Source organism: Bos mutus, chromosome 7 (genome assembly GCF_027580195.1).
Source record: "Bos mutus isolate GX-2022 chromosome 7, NWIPB_WYAK_1.1, whole genome shotgun sequence".
Taxonomy (NCBI): domain Eukaryota; kingdom Metazoa; phylum Chordata; class Mammalia; order Artiodactyla; family Bovidae; genus Bos; species Bos mutus.
Window position 1 is genome coordinate 25,209,684 of NC_091623.1, and position 14,488 is coordinate 25,224,171.

General features: G+C 36.9%; 1 protein-coding gene across 2 annotated transcripts in view; it reads left to right on the forward strand.

Annotated features, from left to right (window-relative positions):
• The window catches only part of SLF1 (SMC5-SMC6 complex localization factor 1), a 71,265-nt gene that overhangs the window by 37,065 nt on the left and 19,712 nt on the right, over nt 1–14,488 (forward strand). For both annotated transcript variants that reach the window (XM_070373135.1, XM_005893845.2), the window contains 2 exons: nt 2,350–2,481; nt 3,054–3,219. In XM_070373135.1, the coding sequence (XP_070229236.1) occupies nt 2,350–2,481; nt 3,054–3,219 (298 nt within the window). The remainder of the gene's footprint in view (nt 1–2,349; nt 2,482–3,053; nt 3,220–14,488) is intronic.

Genomic DNA, 14,488 nt, shown 5'->3' on the forward strand with positions numbered 1-14,488 from the left:
AAAGAAGTTACCCATATACACATACATTATTTTTGAGATTATTTTCCATTATAGTTTATTATAAGATGTTGACTATAGTTCCCTTTGTTGCTTATTGCATATCTGTTTTTTATTAGAAATATAGTATTGTATTCATACTAAGTCAAACAAGTGAAATCAAAATGTCAAATTTTCTAGCCAGGCAAAAATTCAGAAGTTTTCTAAAATATATATATTATATTATACATACTTTATATATATATGTATACAGAGACTTTTCTACTACACTTGATAGTCTTGAGAAAAAATGTCAAAAAAGAAGAGAGACAAATTGGAAAACACAAACTAAATGAAATGGGAGCACTGGATATGAAATAGAAGTGAAACTAGATAAAAATAAACGATCCTCATATAATCCAGTTGCTTTTAAATAAACATGGCTGCTCATTAGAAACATATCTGGAGCTCTGGATAAAAAAAGCAGTACCTGGGCATTTGTATTTTTCAAAAAATTCCAAGATTATTCTGATATGGATCTGGATTTTAAAAAGTGATTACAGATTTTTCTATTAAATGATAGTTTTGGTGATGTAGAATTCTATTATTTTCTGTTGACCAATCATAAATACAGTAGTATTAAGTCAATGTAATAGTTATGTAATCACAATAGTAAATGATGTTTATCAGTTTTCACAGTCAATAGCCAGGCAAAAAATAAAAGATAATTACAGCTGCATGCCATAATAGAAACATGATTAGCCTTGAGGGATCTCCATACTGATTTACATTCCCTCCAACAGTGTATGTAAGCAGCCTCTGAATTTCAGAAGAGTAGATGCTCAGTGTTAAAACATCTCTCTCCTCAGTGCTTATATCTGGAACATAATAAATGCTTAATAAAGATTTGAATGAATTAATTGATGCTACCAGAAATGGATTTCAGACAGCTTAAAGGTAGACTTTTTAATAAACAGATACCAGATCTAATTATTAAATAACTATGTCTGTTGGGAGTCTAGTGGAAGGTGCCTAGGAAAGTGGTAGGAATGTAAATGAGCTGGATGATATTAGTCTACTTCTGAGTGTATTTTTGAAATATTTCATAATATGCTGCTGCTAAGTCACTTCAGTCGTGTCCGACTCTGCGTGACCCCATAGATGGCAGCCCACCAGGCTCCCCCATCCCTGGGATTCTCCAGGCAAGAACACTGGAGTGGGTTGCCATTTCCTTCTCCAATGCAGGAAAGTGAAAAGTGAAAGTGAAGTCGCTCAGTCGTGTCCGACCCTCAGTGACCCCATGGACTGCAGCCTACCAGGCTCCTCCATCCATGGAATTTTCCAGGCAAGAGTACTGGAGTGGGGTGCCATTGCCTTCTCCATATAAAATGAAAAAATGATACTATTGTATCCATCTCTGGCAGTTTTCAGGTAGAGTTAAATAACTGTGGTCAAGGAGGACCTTTTAGACTAGATTGAAGTATCAAATGGATTATTAAATTTAATAGCTGTTAAATAGAATACCACACTACTCTGTTAGTGTGGTATTCTAAAGGAGATGGAAAGGATGGAGACAGAGGTACAGAGTTGCAAGTACATCATTGATATAATAATGAAATTGGAAGAAAATTGTAATAAATATTGTTGCCTAGACTCTTAGTCCTAGAGTTCTGATTTATCTTGCGTTCTCTTTTTAAAAATACTGTAGAACTGTGCTTCCAACTCTGAAGCCATTAGCCACATGTGACTATATTTAAATTTAATTAAGATTAAATAAAATTTCAACACCTCAGTTCTACACAAGCCACATTTCAAGTGTTCAGTGGAACATATCCATCATCACGGAAAGTTCTGTTGGGTAGAACTGCTGCAGAAGATGGAAAGAAAATAAATACTGAATTTTTAAAACTAAAAAAATAGCTCTAAATAATCTTCATTTTACTAAATATGAATAAGAAAATAATCTGAGTAAGAGGAGGATTATGGAGAATATTATAAATTGAGTGTAGCTAATTGAAAATGTAGCTGATCATCTGAATCAATGAATTAATGAAATTCATAGCTCTTTTGTTCTTTTTCAGTGAAATGAATACAAAGGGAGACTACCAGCTGGTTGTTAAACATTACAATCATTGAAAAATAGGGAAATTAGATCTCTATTGTTGAAAAATTAACTGTATGGGATATTTGACAGGGTTTAATACTTAAAGGAAGAAAATATATTATTAATAAAATTTTGCTTAATTTGCTGTACATTTTGTGGGAGCAAACTTTATTAAAATTTTGATGATTTTCTGAGAAGCATAATAATTTGCTCACAAATTACTCAGTGAGTTGTTACATGTTATAGATTGTTGGGTTCATGTTTTCCAGGTCTTGCCTTTTCAATGAAAGTTTTTGTCATCAAATTTCAGAAAATATTATTGGCTCTAAGGTACTCCACCTAACACTGCTTAAATTTTTCTTTAATTTGATTGAAAGTGAAGTCCGACATCTGAGTCAAAAGTAAGTTTTAAACACCAAAAATATATATCTTTTCTATATGTTGTTTTATGTACCGTTTTTCTAATTATTTACATATACATTTCTTAAAAAACCACCTTGTTTTCTAGTTTAAAGTAGATTTATTTGAAAAATATATGTCTAGATTCAGTCCTTCAGTAGCGGTAAAGGTTTATATGTTATGTTTCCTTAGTTCACATTTTTATTTTTCACTGACTTACACGTTTGGATAGATTGTTTTTATTTTTCAGAATTTGTATACTTTTGAATTCTTCAGTAATTGAAAGCCTAAGTAAAAAGCTATACCAGGTTTTAACACTGGCTATAATATCTGTAAGCTTTGCACATGCTCTAAAACCTGCAGTTACATTAATGTGTACTCCTGAATTATAACTCGATATTAAGATCCTTATATTTTATGATTTTCCTATATTCAGAAATTGCTAGAATTTTTTGTTTTATGGCAAGATATTATGCCTAATAACTGTGATGATCAATTTAGCAGCTCTTATGCCTAGTAACTGTAATAGTTAAATTGGCATAAAGATAATGCTTTTCATTTGTCTTTTTATTAGGTTGTATGACTGGTCAGATTCTCAGAGTCTGAAAATAACAGGAAAGGCAGTTCTTCTTGAAATCTTTTGGTCAGGAAATGAGACCTCTGGGCTTTTGACCAAACCTGTAAATATGCTTTTGGAGTGGACTATATATTCTCACAAGGAAAAATGCAAGTCTAATGATGTAAGTAGGATTAATTTACAAATGAACATTGGCCTTTGGAAAAAAGTACTTCTTTGACATACGCATTTTTTTTCTTCCTTTTATATTTGGAGTTACTTGAAAAAAATTAATATGTACCCAAATATATCATTGTTTTCTATTTTGTTTATCTAATTTTAAAGTAAAAGATTCTTGGTGGCTGGTTTCATCATTCCTCATTTGGTGGTAGTGCCGTTTTCACATTTGGAGAATTACTTGGCTATTACTGCTAAGAAATCTACAGTTGATTATCATTCTAGATTTTATATTTCTGGATGTTTCAATTTTTAAGAAACTATTGATTTTAAAAATTGAGCTAATCCATACAACTTTTTGGTGAGCTACTAATAAGTTCTACTTGTTTTTAAAACTACCTTTCTTGATGTTGAGTTATTTCCTGAACCATTTCTCCATAAATAGGTTTTGCTTATCATTTGAAATTTAACATAAAGTGATGTTAGTACATTTATCTGAAGGGTAACTGGGAAAATTAAATGCAGAAAATATGTAAAGTTCATAGCAACATTCTGTTCCATGTTTTAGGTGCATAATGTTAGTCATTTTTCTTTTCAAAATGATCTTTTGGGGACTTTATTGTTAACTTTTCTGTATTATTAATTTCAGTTCATTTTTTTAAAATCCCTTTCTTTTACTTTCTCTTCTGTCTTCTTGAATGTTTGAATCTTATTATTTTTTTTTTTTAGTCTTTATTTCTAATATGTGTACTTAATATAAATGTCCTTTTGAGTACAACTTGAGATTCCTCCTTCAAGTTTTGATCCTTTAATGTAGGGTGTTCTTACTGATTTTTTCAAAGTGTTTTTTATTGTCAATTATGAATCCCCCTTTGATCCAAGAAATTTTTAAAAGAGTGTTTTAAAACTTCTAAATGGATGGCTTTTTGTTGTTAGTGGGTTTTGTCTGTGCTTTTGTTATTAATATCTAATAGTAACTTACAGCTTAAAAGTGAGCTCTATATGATTTCTGCTTTCTGAAATTAACTCAACTTTTTTTTTTGACCTCATATAGGATTCAGTTCAGTTCAGTTCAGTCGCTCAGTCGTGTCCGACTCTTTGTGACCCCATGAATCATAGCACGCCAGGCCTCGCTGTCCATTACCAACTCCCGGAGTTCATTCAAACTCATGTGCATCGAGTCGGTGATGCCATCCAGCCATCTCATCCTCTGTCATCCCCTTCTCCTCCTGCCCCCAATCCCTCCCAGCATCAGTCTTTTCCAGTGAGTCAACTCTTCGCATGAGGTGGCCAAAGGATTGGAGTTTCAGCTTTAGCATCATTCCCTCCAAAGAAATCCCAGGGCTGATCTCCTTCAGAATGGACTGGTTGGATCTCCTTGCAGTCCGAGGGACTCTCAAGAGTCTTCTCCAACACCACAGTTCAAAAGCATCCATTCTTTGGCGCTCAGCTTTCTTCACAGTCCAACTCTCACATCCATACATGACCACTGGAAAAACCATAGCCTTAACCAGATGGACCTTTGTTGGCAAAGTAATGTCTTTGCTTTTCAATACGCTGTCGAGGTTGGTCATAACTTTCCTTCCAAGGAGTAAGCGTCTTTTAATTTCATGGCTGCCATTACCATCTGCAGTGATTTTGGAGCCCCAAAAAATAAAGTCTGATACTGTTTCCCCATCTATTTCCCATGAAATGAAGGGACCAGATGCCATGATCTTAGTTTTCTGATTGTTAAGTTTAAGCCAACTTTTTCACTCTCCTCTTTCACTTTCATCAAGAGACTCTTTAGTTTTCTTCTCTTTCTGCCATAAGGGTGGTATCATCTGCGTATCTAAGGTTATTGATATTTATTCCAGCAATCTTGATTCCATCTTGTTTTTCATCCAGCCCAGCATTTTGCATCATGTACTCTGTATATGAGTTAAATAAGCAGGGTGACAATATACAACCTTGACATCCTCCTTTCCTGATTTGGAACCAGTCCGTTTTTCCATGTCTGGTTCTAACTGTTGCTTCTTGACCTGCATGCAGATTTCTCAGGAGGTAGGTGAGGTGGTCTGGTATTCTCATCTCTCTAAGAATTTTCCACAGTTTGTTGGGATCCACACAGTCAAAGGCTTTGCAGCCATAAATAAAGTCTCTTCTAGCTTAAGGAAAGTTCTTACATAGTTCCTCTTCTAATTAATTTCCTCTGATCCATTTTCTCTTTTGCTTTATCAGTTCCAGTTGAACTTAACGTTATACTTCCTCTTTGTATCCTCTGTGTTTTTACCCTCTTGTGTTTATTTTCCATTTTTTTCTGCACTCAGTCTGTTTTGAATAGCGTTTTCATCCAATTTCTAGTTCACTAGTCTCTTTTCAACTGTGTCTAACAAGAGTACATCATGAGACACGCTGGGCTGGAAGAAGCACAAGCTGGAATCAAGATTGCCGGGAGAAATATCAATAACCTCAGATATGCAGATGATACCCCCTTATGGCAGAAAGAGAAGAGGAACTAAAGAGCCTCTTGATGAAAGTGAAAGAGGAGAGTGAATAAGTTGGCTTAAACTTAACAATCAGAAAACTAAGATCATGACATCTGGTCCCATCACTTCATGGGAAATAGATGGGGAAACAGTGGAAATTGTGTCAGACTTTATTTTTTGGGGGCTCCAAAATCACTGCAGATGGTAATGGCAGCCATGAAATTAAAAGACGCTTACTCCTTGGAAGGAAAGTTATGACCAACCTCGGTAGCGTATTGAAAAGCAGAGATACTACTTTGCCAACAGAGGTCCATCTAGTCAAGGCTATGGTTTTTCCAGTGGTCATGTATGGATGTGAGAGTTGGACTGTGAAGAAAGCTGAGCGCCAAAGAATGGATGCTTTTGAACTGTGGTGTTGGAGAAGACTCTTGAGAGTCCCTTGGACTGCAAGGAGATCCAAGCAGTCCATCCTAAAGGAGATTCAGTCCTGGGTATTCATTGGAAGGACTGATGCTGAAGCTGAAACTCCAATCCTTTGGCCACCTCATGCGAAGAGTTGACTCATTGGAAAAGACTCTGATGCTGGGAGGGATTTGGGGCAGGAGGAGAAAGGGGCGACAGAGGATGAGATGGCTGGATGGCATCACCGACTCAATGCACATGAGTCTGAGTGAACTCCGGGAGTTGGTGATGGACAGGGAGGCCTGGCGTGCTGCGATTCATGGGGTCTCAAAGAGTCAGACGCAAGTGAGTGACTGAACTGAACTGAAAAAGATAAACGTGGTGATTGCACTTTTAATTTTTGTACTTTTTCCAGTTTTAGACTTTTTAACTTACAAATTACTATGGTATATGTTTATGATTTCTGGTTCCCTACAAAGTTTTCAAGATTTTCTTTTTTCTTTGAACATGCTTACAATAGTTATTTTACAGTCTATGTCTGATTATTCCATATTTGACGTTTTTGTGAGTCTGTTTCTATTGTTTCTGCTGTTTTCTTGTCTTTTATATTTTCTTGCAAACTAGGTATGCCTGACTGTATGCTGTAAATGGTATTTAAAAAATTACTTTGTAGAAACAGTTTGTGGCAAAGACACTGACTATTTTCTTGTAGGGAGAATTTTTGTTGCTGGGGTCAAGGGTTCCTGAATAGTCTATGTGAAGCACAGGGCTACAGATAAAGGTAGTTTTGCTTCTGCTTCGTGCTTGCTTTGAGATTGAAGCCCTGCAGGGTGCCAGCATATTGGGCATTAGGCCTTGGGCCATGACTTTTATTCTCTCTTCTCCCCTGTATGTCAGCTCTTTCTCTGGGGTCAGCAGATGGCCTTAGGGCAAAGTCAGCTAGCTTTGAGGCATCACTTGGTTTTTACCTTCTCCTGGATCCTGGCTGAGCAGTTTCTCTTAACTTTACAGAAGATGTTTTACATATTCAACATTTTAAGTTTTCTTTTGTAAGACAGTTTATCTGAATTAGGGAGGCCTCCGTTACCAGAAACGGAAGCCCCTTATTGATTTTTAAAGACTCTTAATTAGGGAGTGTCTGATGCATTCTTTAAAGAAAAATTCTTTTCAGGGTTTTTGTTTGTTCTTTCAATTTGAATTAAAAAGGGAGGATTGTTGCTGGGTGTAACTACACTTATAAGCTAAAAGTGATAAAATCCTGATTAATTATCATTGCCTTTTTTTTCTACTGATTAGACAATAAAATCATTAAGTATAGAAAACATTTTCTTATTTATGCAGAAATGCATAAATAAGAAAAAAACATTTCTTTTTATCCATTATATAAATGAAATTTTCATTTATAATTGAAAACAATAATAAAAGTGATGTTTCCACAATTTTACTAAATCATCAAAGGACTCCCACAGTTAAGAATTTACTCAGCAAATACTAATGTAAATAGTAACGAATTCATACATATTTAACCTGAAGATTTTTGTTCAGATTATAAGTAAATTAAACATTTGCAAAGCAGTGTATAAGAAATTGTAGCATCAGTTGTAGTATGAGAATTGGTTTTGAGCTTTGCAAATATTTTATTTAACATTTGTATTGCTTAACTTCATATAAGCTGGGTTTTTTTTTTTTTAATTTTGGTACTTTATGTGTTAGAATTCATTATTGTACTTAATTAAATCTTTGGCAGTTTCCAATTTCACAAATTCCATGCATGTTCACAGGCATCATTTTCTGTACTGCAAAGCATTTGTATCTTGATTTGCTTAGTTGAAGCATTCAATTTAAGTCATTAGCTAAACAGAAGTCCTCAGTTTATGCTAATATTGTTTTGTCATAATGTCAATCAGAAAGTATTGCAGAGTGACACAATGGCAATGAATTTCATTGTCATAATCTCAGAAAGCTTGGGCTTTCCTTGTTAGAGCAGAGGTGGGATGTGTCAAGGTTATAGAGGAGGTACACATTTTACTAAGCTCAGTGCTTAGTCCTGCTTTTCTTTGTGATGTCCTTATATGCTGTTTAATTATAACCATATAGTTATTGGTAGAAATGGAAACTAGTTTGTATTTAAAGATAAAGAAATTGAGGTTGAAGAGTATAAGTAACGTATTCAAGATGTCACAGCTTCTTAGGGCAAAACCTTGACTAGCGGCCAACACTTTGTCTCATTTCATGTGCCACTGTTCAAAATAGGAAGAGGCACAGTATATAGTTAATGTTTGCCTCTTTCTGCCAGAGGTACTAGAGGAGCAGTTTGTCATCTGTTGCTGTGGGATATTGTAGAAAGCCCTAATCTGGGAGTCAGAAGTCCAACATTCAGATTTCTTCTGCACACTGGTCAATTTTGTGGAGATTGCCAAGTTTATAACCTGGAGATTACTTATACTGGTAGATAATAGAGAACTGTATTGACAGAATGTCTTCTAAAAAACTTGAACATATTAGAAGGGAGTTTCAAGGTAAATATGTCACATCTGTAAATTATATCTTTCATTTCTTTAAATCTTAGGTTATTTGTGCTATACTCTTTCAGCTTTAGTAAACATTTCAGTATTCCAAGAAAGCTTTTCTCTTTTTATTTTTTTTTTTTTTTTTGCCTTTTTCCCCTCTAACCTACTCCAAAGCGAATATTCTCTGTGCTATAAATAGCATTGTTAGGTTACAGTGAGTATAGTCCATAGCACAGTGTCCTATGGTTATAGTGAGTGTCATGGTTAAGAAAATAGTGTAAAAGGATCCAAGAACCTGATTTGAAAGTATATTTTTCTATGAAAATTTTCTATAACGGATATGTGATAGCTGTTTTAGCCATTGATACACAAATAGAATAACTTTGGTAGGAATTTTTCCGACCATGGTAAAGGAACCGCAGTCTTTCCTTGAAAATACTGCAACATGTGCCTATCTCTTGATTTTTTTTTTTTTAATTTTTCTTATCTTTTTTTTTTTTTTAAGATTTATTTATTTGTTTTTGGAAGCGCTGGATCTTTGTCTTATGGGCTTTCTCTAGTTGAGGCTAGCAGGGGCTACTCTGTAGTTGAGGTACACGGGCTTCTCAATGCAGTGGCTTCTCTTGTTTCTGAGCAGGGACTCGAGGGCATGTAAGCTTCAGTAGTTGTGGCTCCGGGCACTAGAGCACAGGCTCTACATTTGTGATGCATGGGCTTAGTTGCTCCAAGGCATGTGGTAACCTTCTGGACCAGGGATCCAACTGGTGTCCCCTGCACTGCAAGGAGGACTCTGCAGCACTGGACCCCCAGCGGAGTCCTGTCTCTGTTTAATAACAATAATTTGAAGGTGAGTTGAATAGTAAGCAATATTGATACTCATCTGTGGTGTCAGGTACACATGTACATTTATTTGCATAAGGAAAGTCTCAGCTGGTTGGTTTTGTGTTATTTTTACGTGATGCAGTGCTGGATTATGGTTTTTTGTTGTTCAGTCACTAAGACATGTCCGACTCTTTGCAACCCCATGGACTGTAGTATGCCATGTTTCCCTGTCCTTCATTATCTCCCAGGGTTTGCTCAAACTCATGTCCATTGACTTGATGATGCCATCTAACCCTCTCATCCTCTCTTGCCCCCTTTTTCTCCAGCCCTCAATCTTCTCCAGCATCAGAGACTTTTCCAATGAGTCGACTCTTCCCATCAGGTGTTCAAAGTATTGGAGCTTCAGCTTCAGCATCAGTTCTTCCAGTGAATATTTAGGGTTGATTTCCCTCAGGATTGATTGGTTTGATACCCTTGCTGACTAAAGGACTCTAAAGAGTCTTCTCCAGCACCACAGTTTTTGAAGCATCAATTCCTCAGTGCTCAGCCACCTTTATGGTCCAACTCTCACATCCATACATTACTACTAGAAAAGCCATAGTTTTAACTATATGGACCTTTGTCAGCAAAGTGAGTCTGCTTTTCAATATGCTGTCTAGGTTTGTTATAGCTTTTCTTCCAAAGAGCAAGCATCTTTTAATTTCATGTCTGTAGTCATCATCTGCAATGATTTTGGAGCCCAAGAAAATAAAGTTTCCATTTATCCCTATCTATTTGGCAGGAAGTGATGGGACCACATGCCATAATCTTCATATTTTGAATGCTGAGTTTTAAGCCAGCTTTGTCACTCTCCTCTTTCACATTCTTCAAGAGGCTCTTTACTTCCTCTTTGCTTTCTTCTATTAAGGTGATGTCATCTGCATATTTGAGGTCATTGATATTTCTCCTGGCAATCTTGATTCCAGCTTCATCTAGTCCGGCATTTGTCATGATGTACTCTGCATATAAGTTAAATGAGCAAGGTGACAATATACAGCTTTGATACACTCCTTTCCTAATTTTGAACCAGTCTGTGTTCCATGTCCGGTTCTAACTGTTGCTTTTTGACCTGCATACAGATTTCTCAGGAGGCACGTAAGGTAATTTGGTATTCCCATCTCTATTAGAATTTTCCACAGTTTGTTGTGAAATTACCTTGCTTTTTCTGTGATCCAACAGGTGTTGGCAATTTGATCTCTGCTTCCTCTGCCTTTTCTATATCCAGCTTGTATATCTGTAAGTTCTCAGTTTATGGAGTGCTGAAGCCTGGCTTGGAGGATTTTGAGCATTACCTTACTAGCATGTGAAATGACAGAAATTGTACGGTAGTTTGAACATTCTTTGGCATTGCCCTTCTTTGGGATTGGAATGAAAACTGACCTTTTCTAGTCCTTCAGCCACTAATGAGTTTTCCAAATTTACTGCCATATTGAGTACAACACTTTAACAGCATCATCTTTCAGGATTTGAAATAGCTCAACTGGAATTCCATCACCTCCACTAGCTTTTTTCCCGTAGTAATGCTTCCTGAGGCCCACTTCACTTTGCATTCCAGGATGTCTGACTGTAGGTAAGTGACCACACCATCATGGTTGTCCAGGTCATTAAGACCTTTTTTATATAGTTCTTCTATGTATTCTTACCACCTCTTCTTAACATCTTTGGCTTCTGTTAGGTCCGTATCATTTCTGTCCTTGATTGAGCCCATTGTTGAATAAAATGTTCCCTTGGTATCTCTAATTTTCTTGAAGAGATCTCTAGTCTTTCCCATTGTATTGTTTTCCTCTATTACTTTGCACTAATCGCTGTGGAAGGCTTTGTTATCTCTCCTTGCTATTTGGAACTCTGCATTCAAATGGGTATATCTTTCCTTTTCTCCATTGCCTTTTGCTTCTCTTCTTTTCTCGGCTATTTGTAAGACCTCCTCAGACAACCATTTTGCCTTTTTGCATTTCTTTTTCTTGGGGATGGTCTTCATCACTGCCTCCCGTACAGTGTCATGAACCTCTGTCCACAGTTCTTCAAGCACTCTTTTCTTTCAGATCTAATCCCTTGAATCTGTTTGTCACTTCCACTGTATAATTATAAGGAGTTTGACTTAATTCATACCTGAATGGTCTGGTGGTTTTCCCTACTTTATTCAATTTCAGTCTGAATTTGGCAATAAGGACTTATGATCTGAGCCACAGTCAGCTCCCGTTCTTGTTTTTGCTGACTGCATAGAGCTTCTCCCATCTTCAACTGCAGAGAATATAATCAGTCTGGTTTTGGTATTGACCATCTGGTGGTATCCATGTGTAGAGTCATCCCTTGTGTTGTTGGAAGAGGGTGTTTACTATGACCAGTGCATTCTCTTGGCAAAAACTCTGTTAGCCTTTGCCCTGCTTCATTTTGTACTCCAAGGCCAAACTTGCTTGATACTCCAGGTATCTCTTGATTTCCTACTTTTGCATTCCAGTCCCCTATGATGAAAAGGACATCTTTTTTTGGTGTTCTAGACGGTCTTGTAGGTCATCATAGAAATGTTCAGCTTCTTTGGCATAGACTTGAATTACTATGATGTTGAATGGATTACCTTGAAAACCAACAGAGATCATTCTGTCGGTTTGAGATTGCACCCAAGTACTGCATTTCAGACTCTTGTTGACTCTGAGGGTTACCTCATTTCTTCAAAGGGATTCTTGCCCACAGTAGTAGATAAAATGGTAATCTTAGTTAAATTCACCCATTCCAGTCCATTTTAGTTCAATTGCTAAAATGTCAATGTTCACTCTTGCCATCTCCTGTTTGACCACTTCCAATTAACCTTGATTCATCGATCTAACATTCCAGGTTCCTATGTGATACTGCTTTTTACAGCATCAGATTTTCCTTTGACCACCAGACACATCCACAACCAAGCATTGTTTCGTCTTTGGCTCAGAGTCTTCATTCCTTCTGGAGCTGTTTCTCTGCTTTTCTCCAGTAGTATATTGGACACCTACCAACCCGGGGCTTCATCATTCAGTGTTAGGACTGTGGTTTACATGAAGCTTAACTCTTTGGGCTAACCTTGTCTTTCATATCTGGAGTCTTAGGACCAGGGAGCTGAAGTAACCCTGATTGAAATAGAGGAATACTTTGAAAAATCAAATGTAATAGTCTCATGCTTTCTTCCTGAGTAGTATCATTGCTAAAAGTAAGATATATGTATATGTTGAAAGGAATATTCTGTGGTATGAATCTAGACATGATCAGTTTGCTAATTTAAATAGAGATTTTCATTGTCCAGTTTTATGTTCTCTTGATAAATTGAACCATGAGAAGTAATATTGCTCAGTGATCATCTACATTTGGGCTTTGCACAGAACAGAGTTTGCTTCCTGTAAAGTTCGTTGAAGACTGTTTAAGACCCAGTACTTACAAGAGCCATTTACAGTCAGCTGCAAGGCTTGTCACAGTTAGAGCCTGAGGGAGGTGTGGGCACCTCCCCAGCCTGGTGGTAACGACCAGTCCTGCTGCTCACTCCCCATGCCACACAACCACAGTGGCAGAGTTTAAACCCAGTTCTCTAATGGCACCAGGAGAAGGGGCCCTGCTCTTACCCACTCATGAATCCTGACCTCACAGAATCAGGGTATGGTCACGGTTCTGTATCTTGGCCCCTGATCATGTTGGAAGAAAGGCAGTGTTTCTCTAATCATGCAGCTTAGAATTCCTTTGGTCCCAATCTTCAGAGTTTGTCCCCCACCTTCTGATGTCCAGCCCTGCCTGCCAGAATACCACGTGCTGCCCAACAACATCATGGTAGGGCAGAAGGGGACCTATGCACCTGCTAAGGATCCTGTCTGTGGATTTTCCCTCAATAAACACCTTTTTAGTGGGTCTGATGTATGTGCTGCTTGACCATTTGTCCTTGTTTGTACAGCAACCCCAAAATAGCACTTCAATTCTGAAATCATTTAATAACTTCTTATGATAGGAATGATGTGGTATATACTCATAAGAACCTTGTCTTTGAGGGCAGGAGAAATAAATCCTGTAGTCACTGAGGGTTCAAAGTGCTAAGTGCTGGATATTTCTGTTACTCATCTCATATCAGGTATAATATGGTGGTAGAACATATCGGTTATAGTCTATTTGGGTATCATAACATTTATTAAAACCTTTTCACATGCTTTCTACCCAACTGTTAATTTAGTGATTTTTTTTTTCACGCGTCCAACATGCCTAGACAGCAAATACCAAAACTACAGGAATTTTAACTAGTTTAATGTCATTGTGAAAAAATGTGTCTGTTTAAATCAGAGGTGTTTAAAAATATCATTTTCACACCTCTTCATCCTCATAGTTTATGGATTAGAAAGATGTTTTTAAACACTAGTGTAAAACATTATTATAAGTAAATTTTGTATGCCTTGCCATATTTCTTATAGTAGTTTAATAATGTTATTATAGAAATGGTAATATAAAGCAATGTTTAAACTTGATATCTGTATATCTGTAAGTTAGATATGGTATTTGATATAAGCTAGTGGAGGTGATGGAATTCCAGTTGAGCTATTTCAAATCCTGGAAGATGATGCTGTGAAAGTGCTGCACTCAATATGCCAGCAAATTTGGAAAACTCAGCAGTGGCCACAGGACTGGAAAAGGTCAGTTTTCATTCCAGTCCCAAAGAAAGGCAATGCCAAAGAATGCTCAAACTACCGCACAGTTGCACTCATCTCACACGCTAGTAAAGTAATGCTCAAAATTCTCCAAGCCAGGCTTCAGCAATACGTAAACCATGAACTTCCAGATGTTCAAACTGGTTTTAGAAAAGGCAGAGGAACCAGAGGTCAAATTGCCAACATCCACTGGATCATGGAAAAAGCAAGAGAGTTCCAGAAAAACATCTATTTCTGCTTTATTGACTATGCCAAAGCCTTTGACTGTGTGGATCACCATAAACTGTGGAAAATTCTGAAAGAGATGGGAATACCAGGTCACCTGACCTGCCTCTTGAGAAACCTATATGCAGGTCAGGAAGCAACAGTTAGAACTGGACATGGAA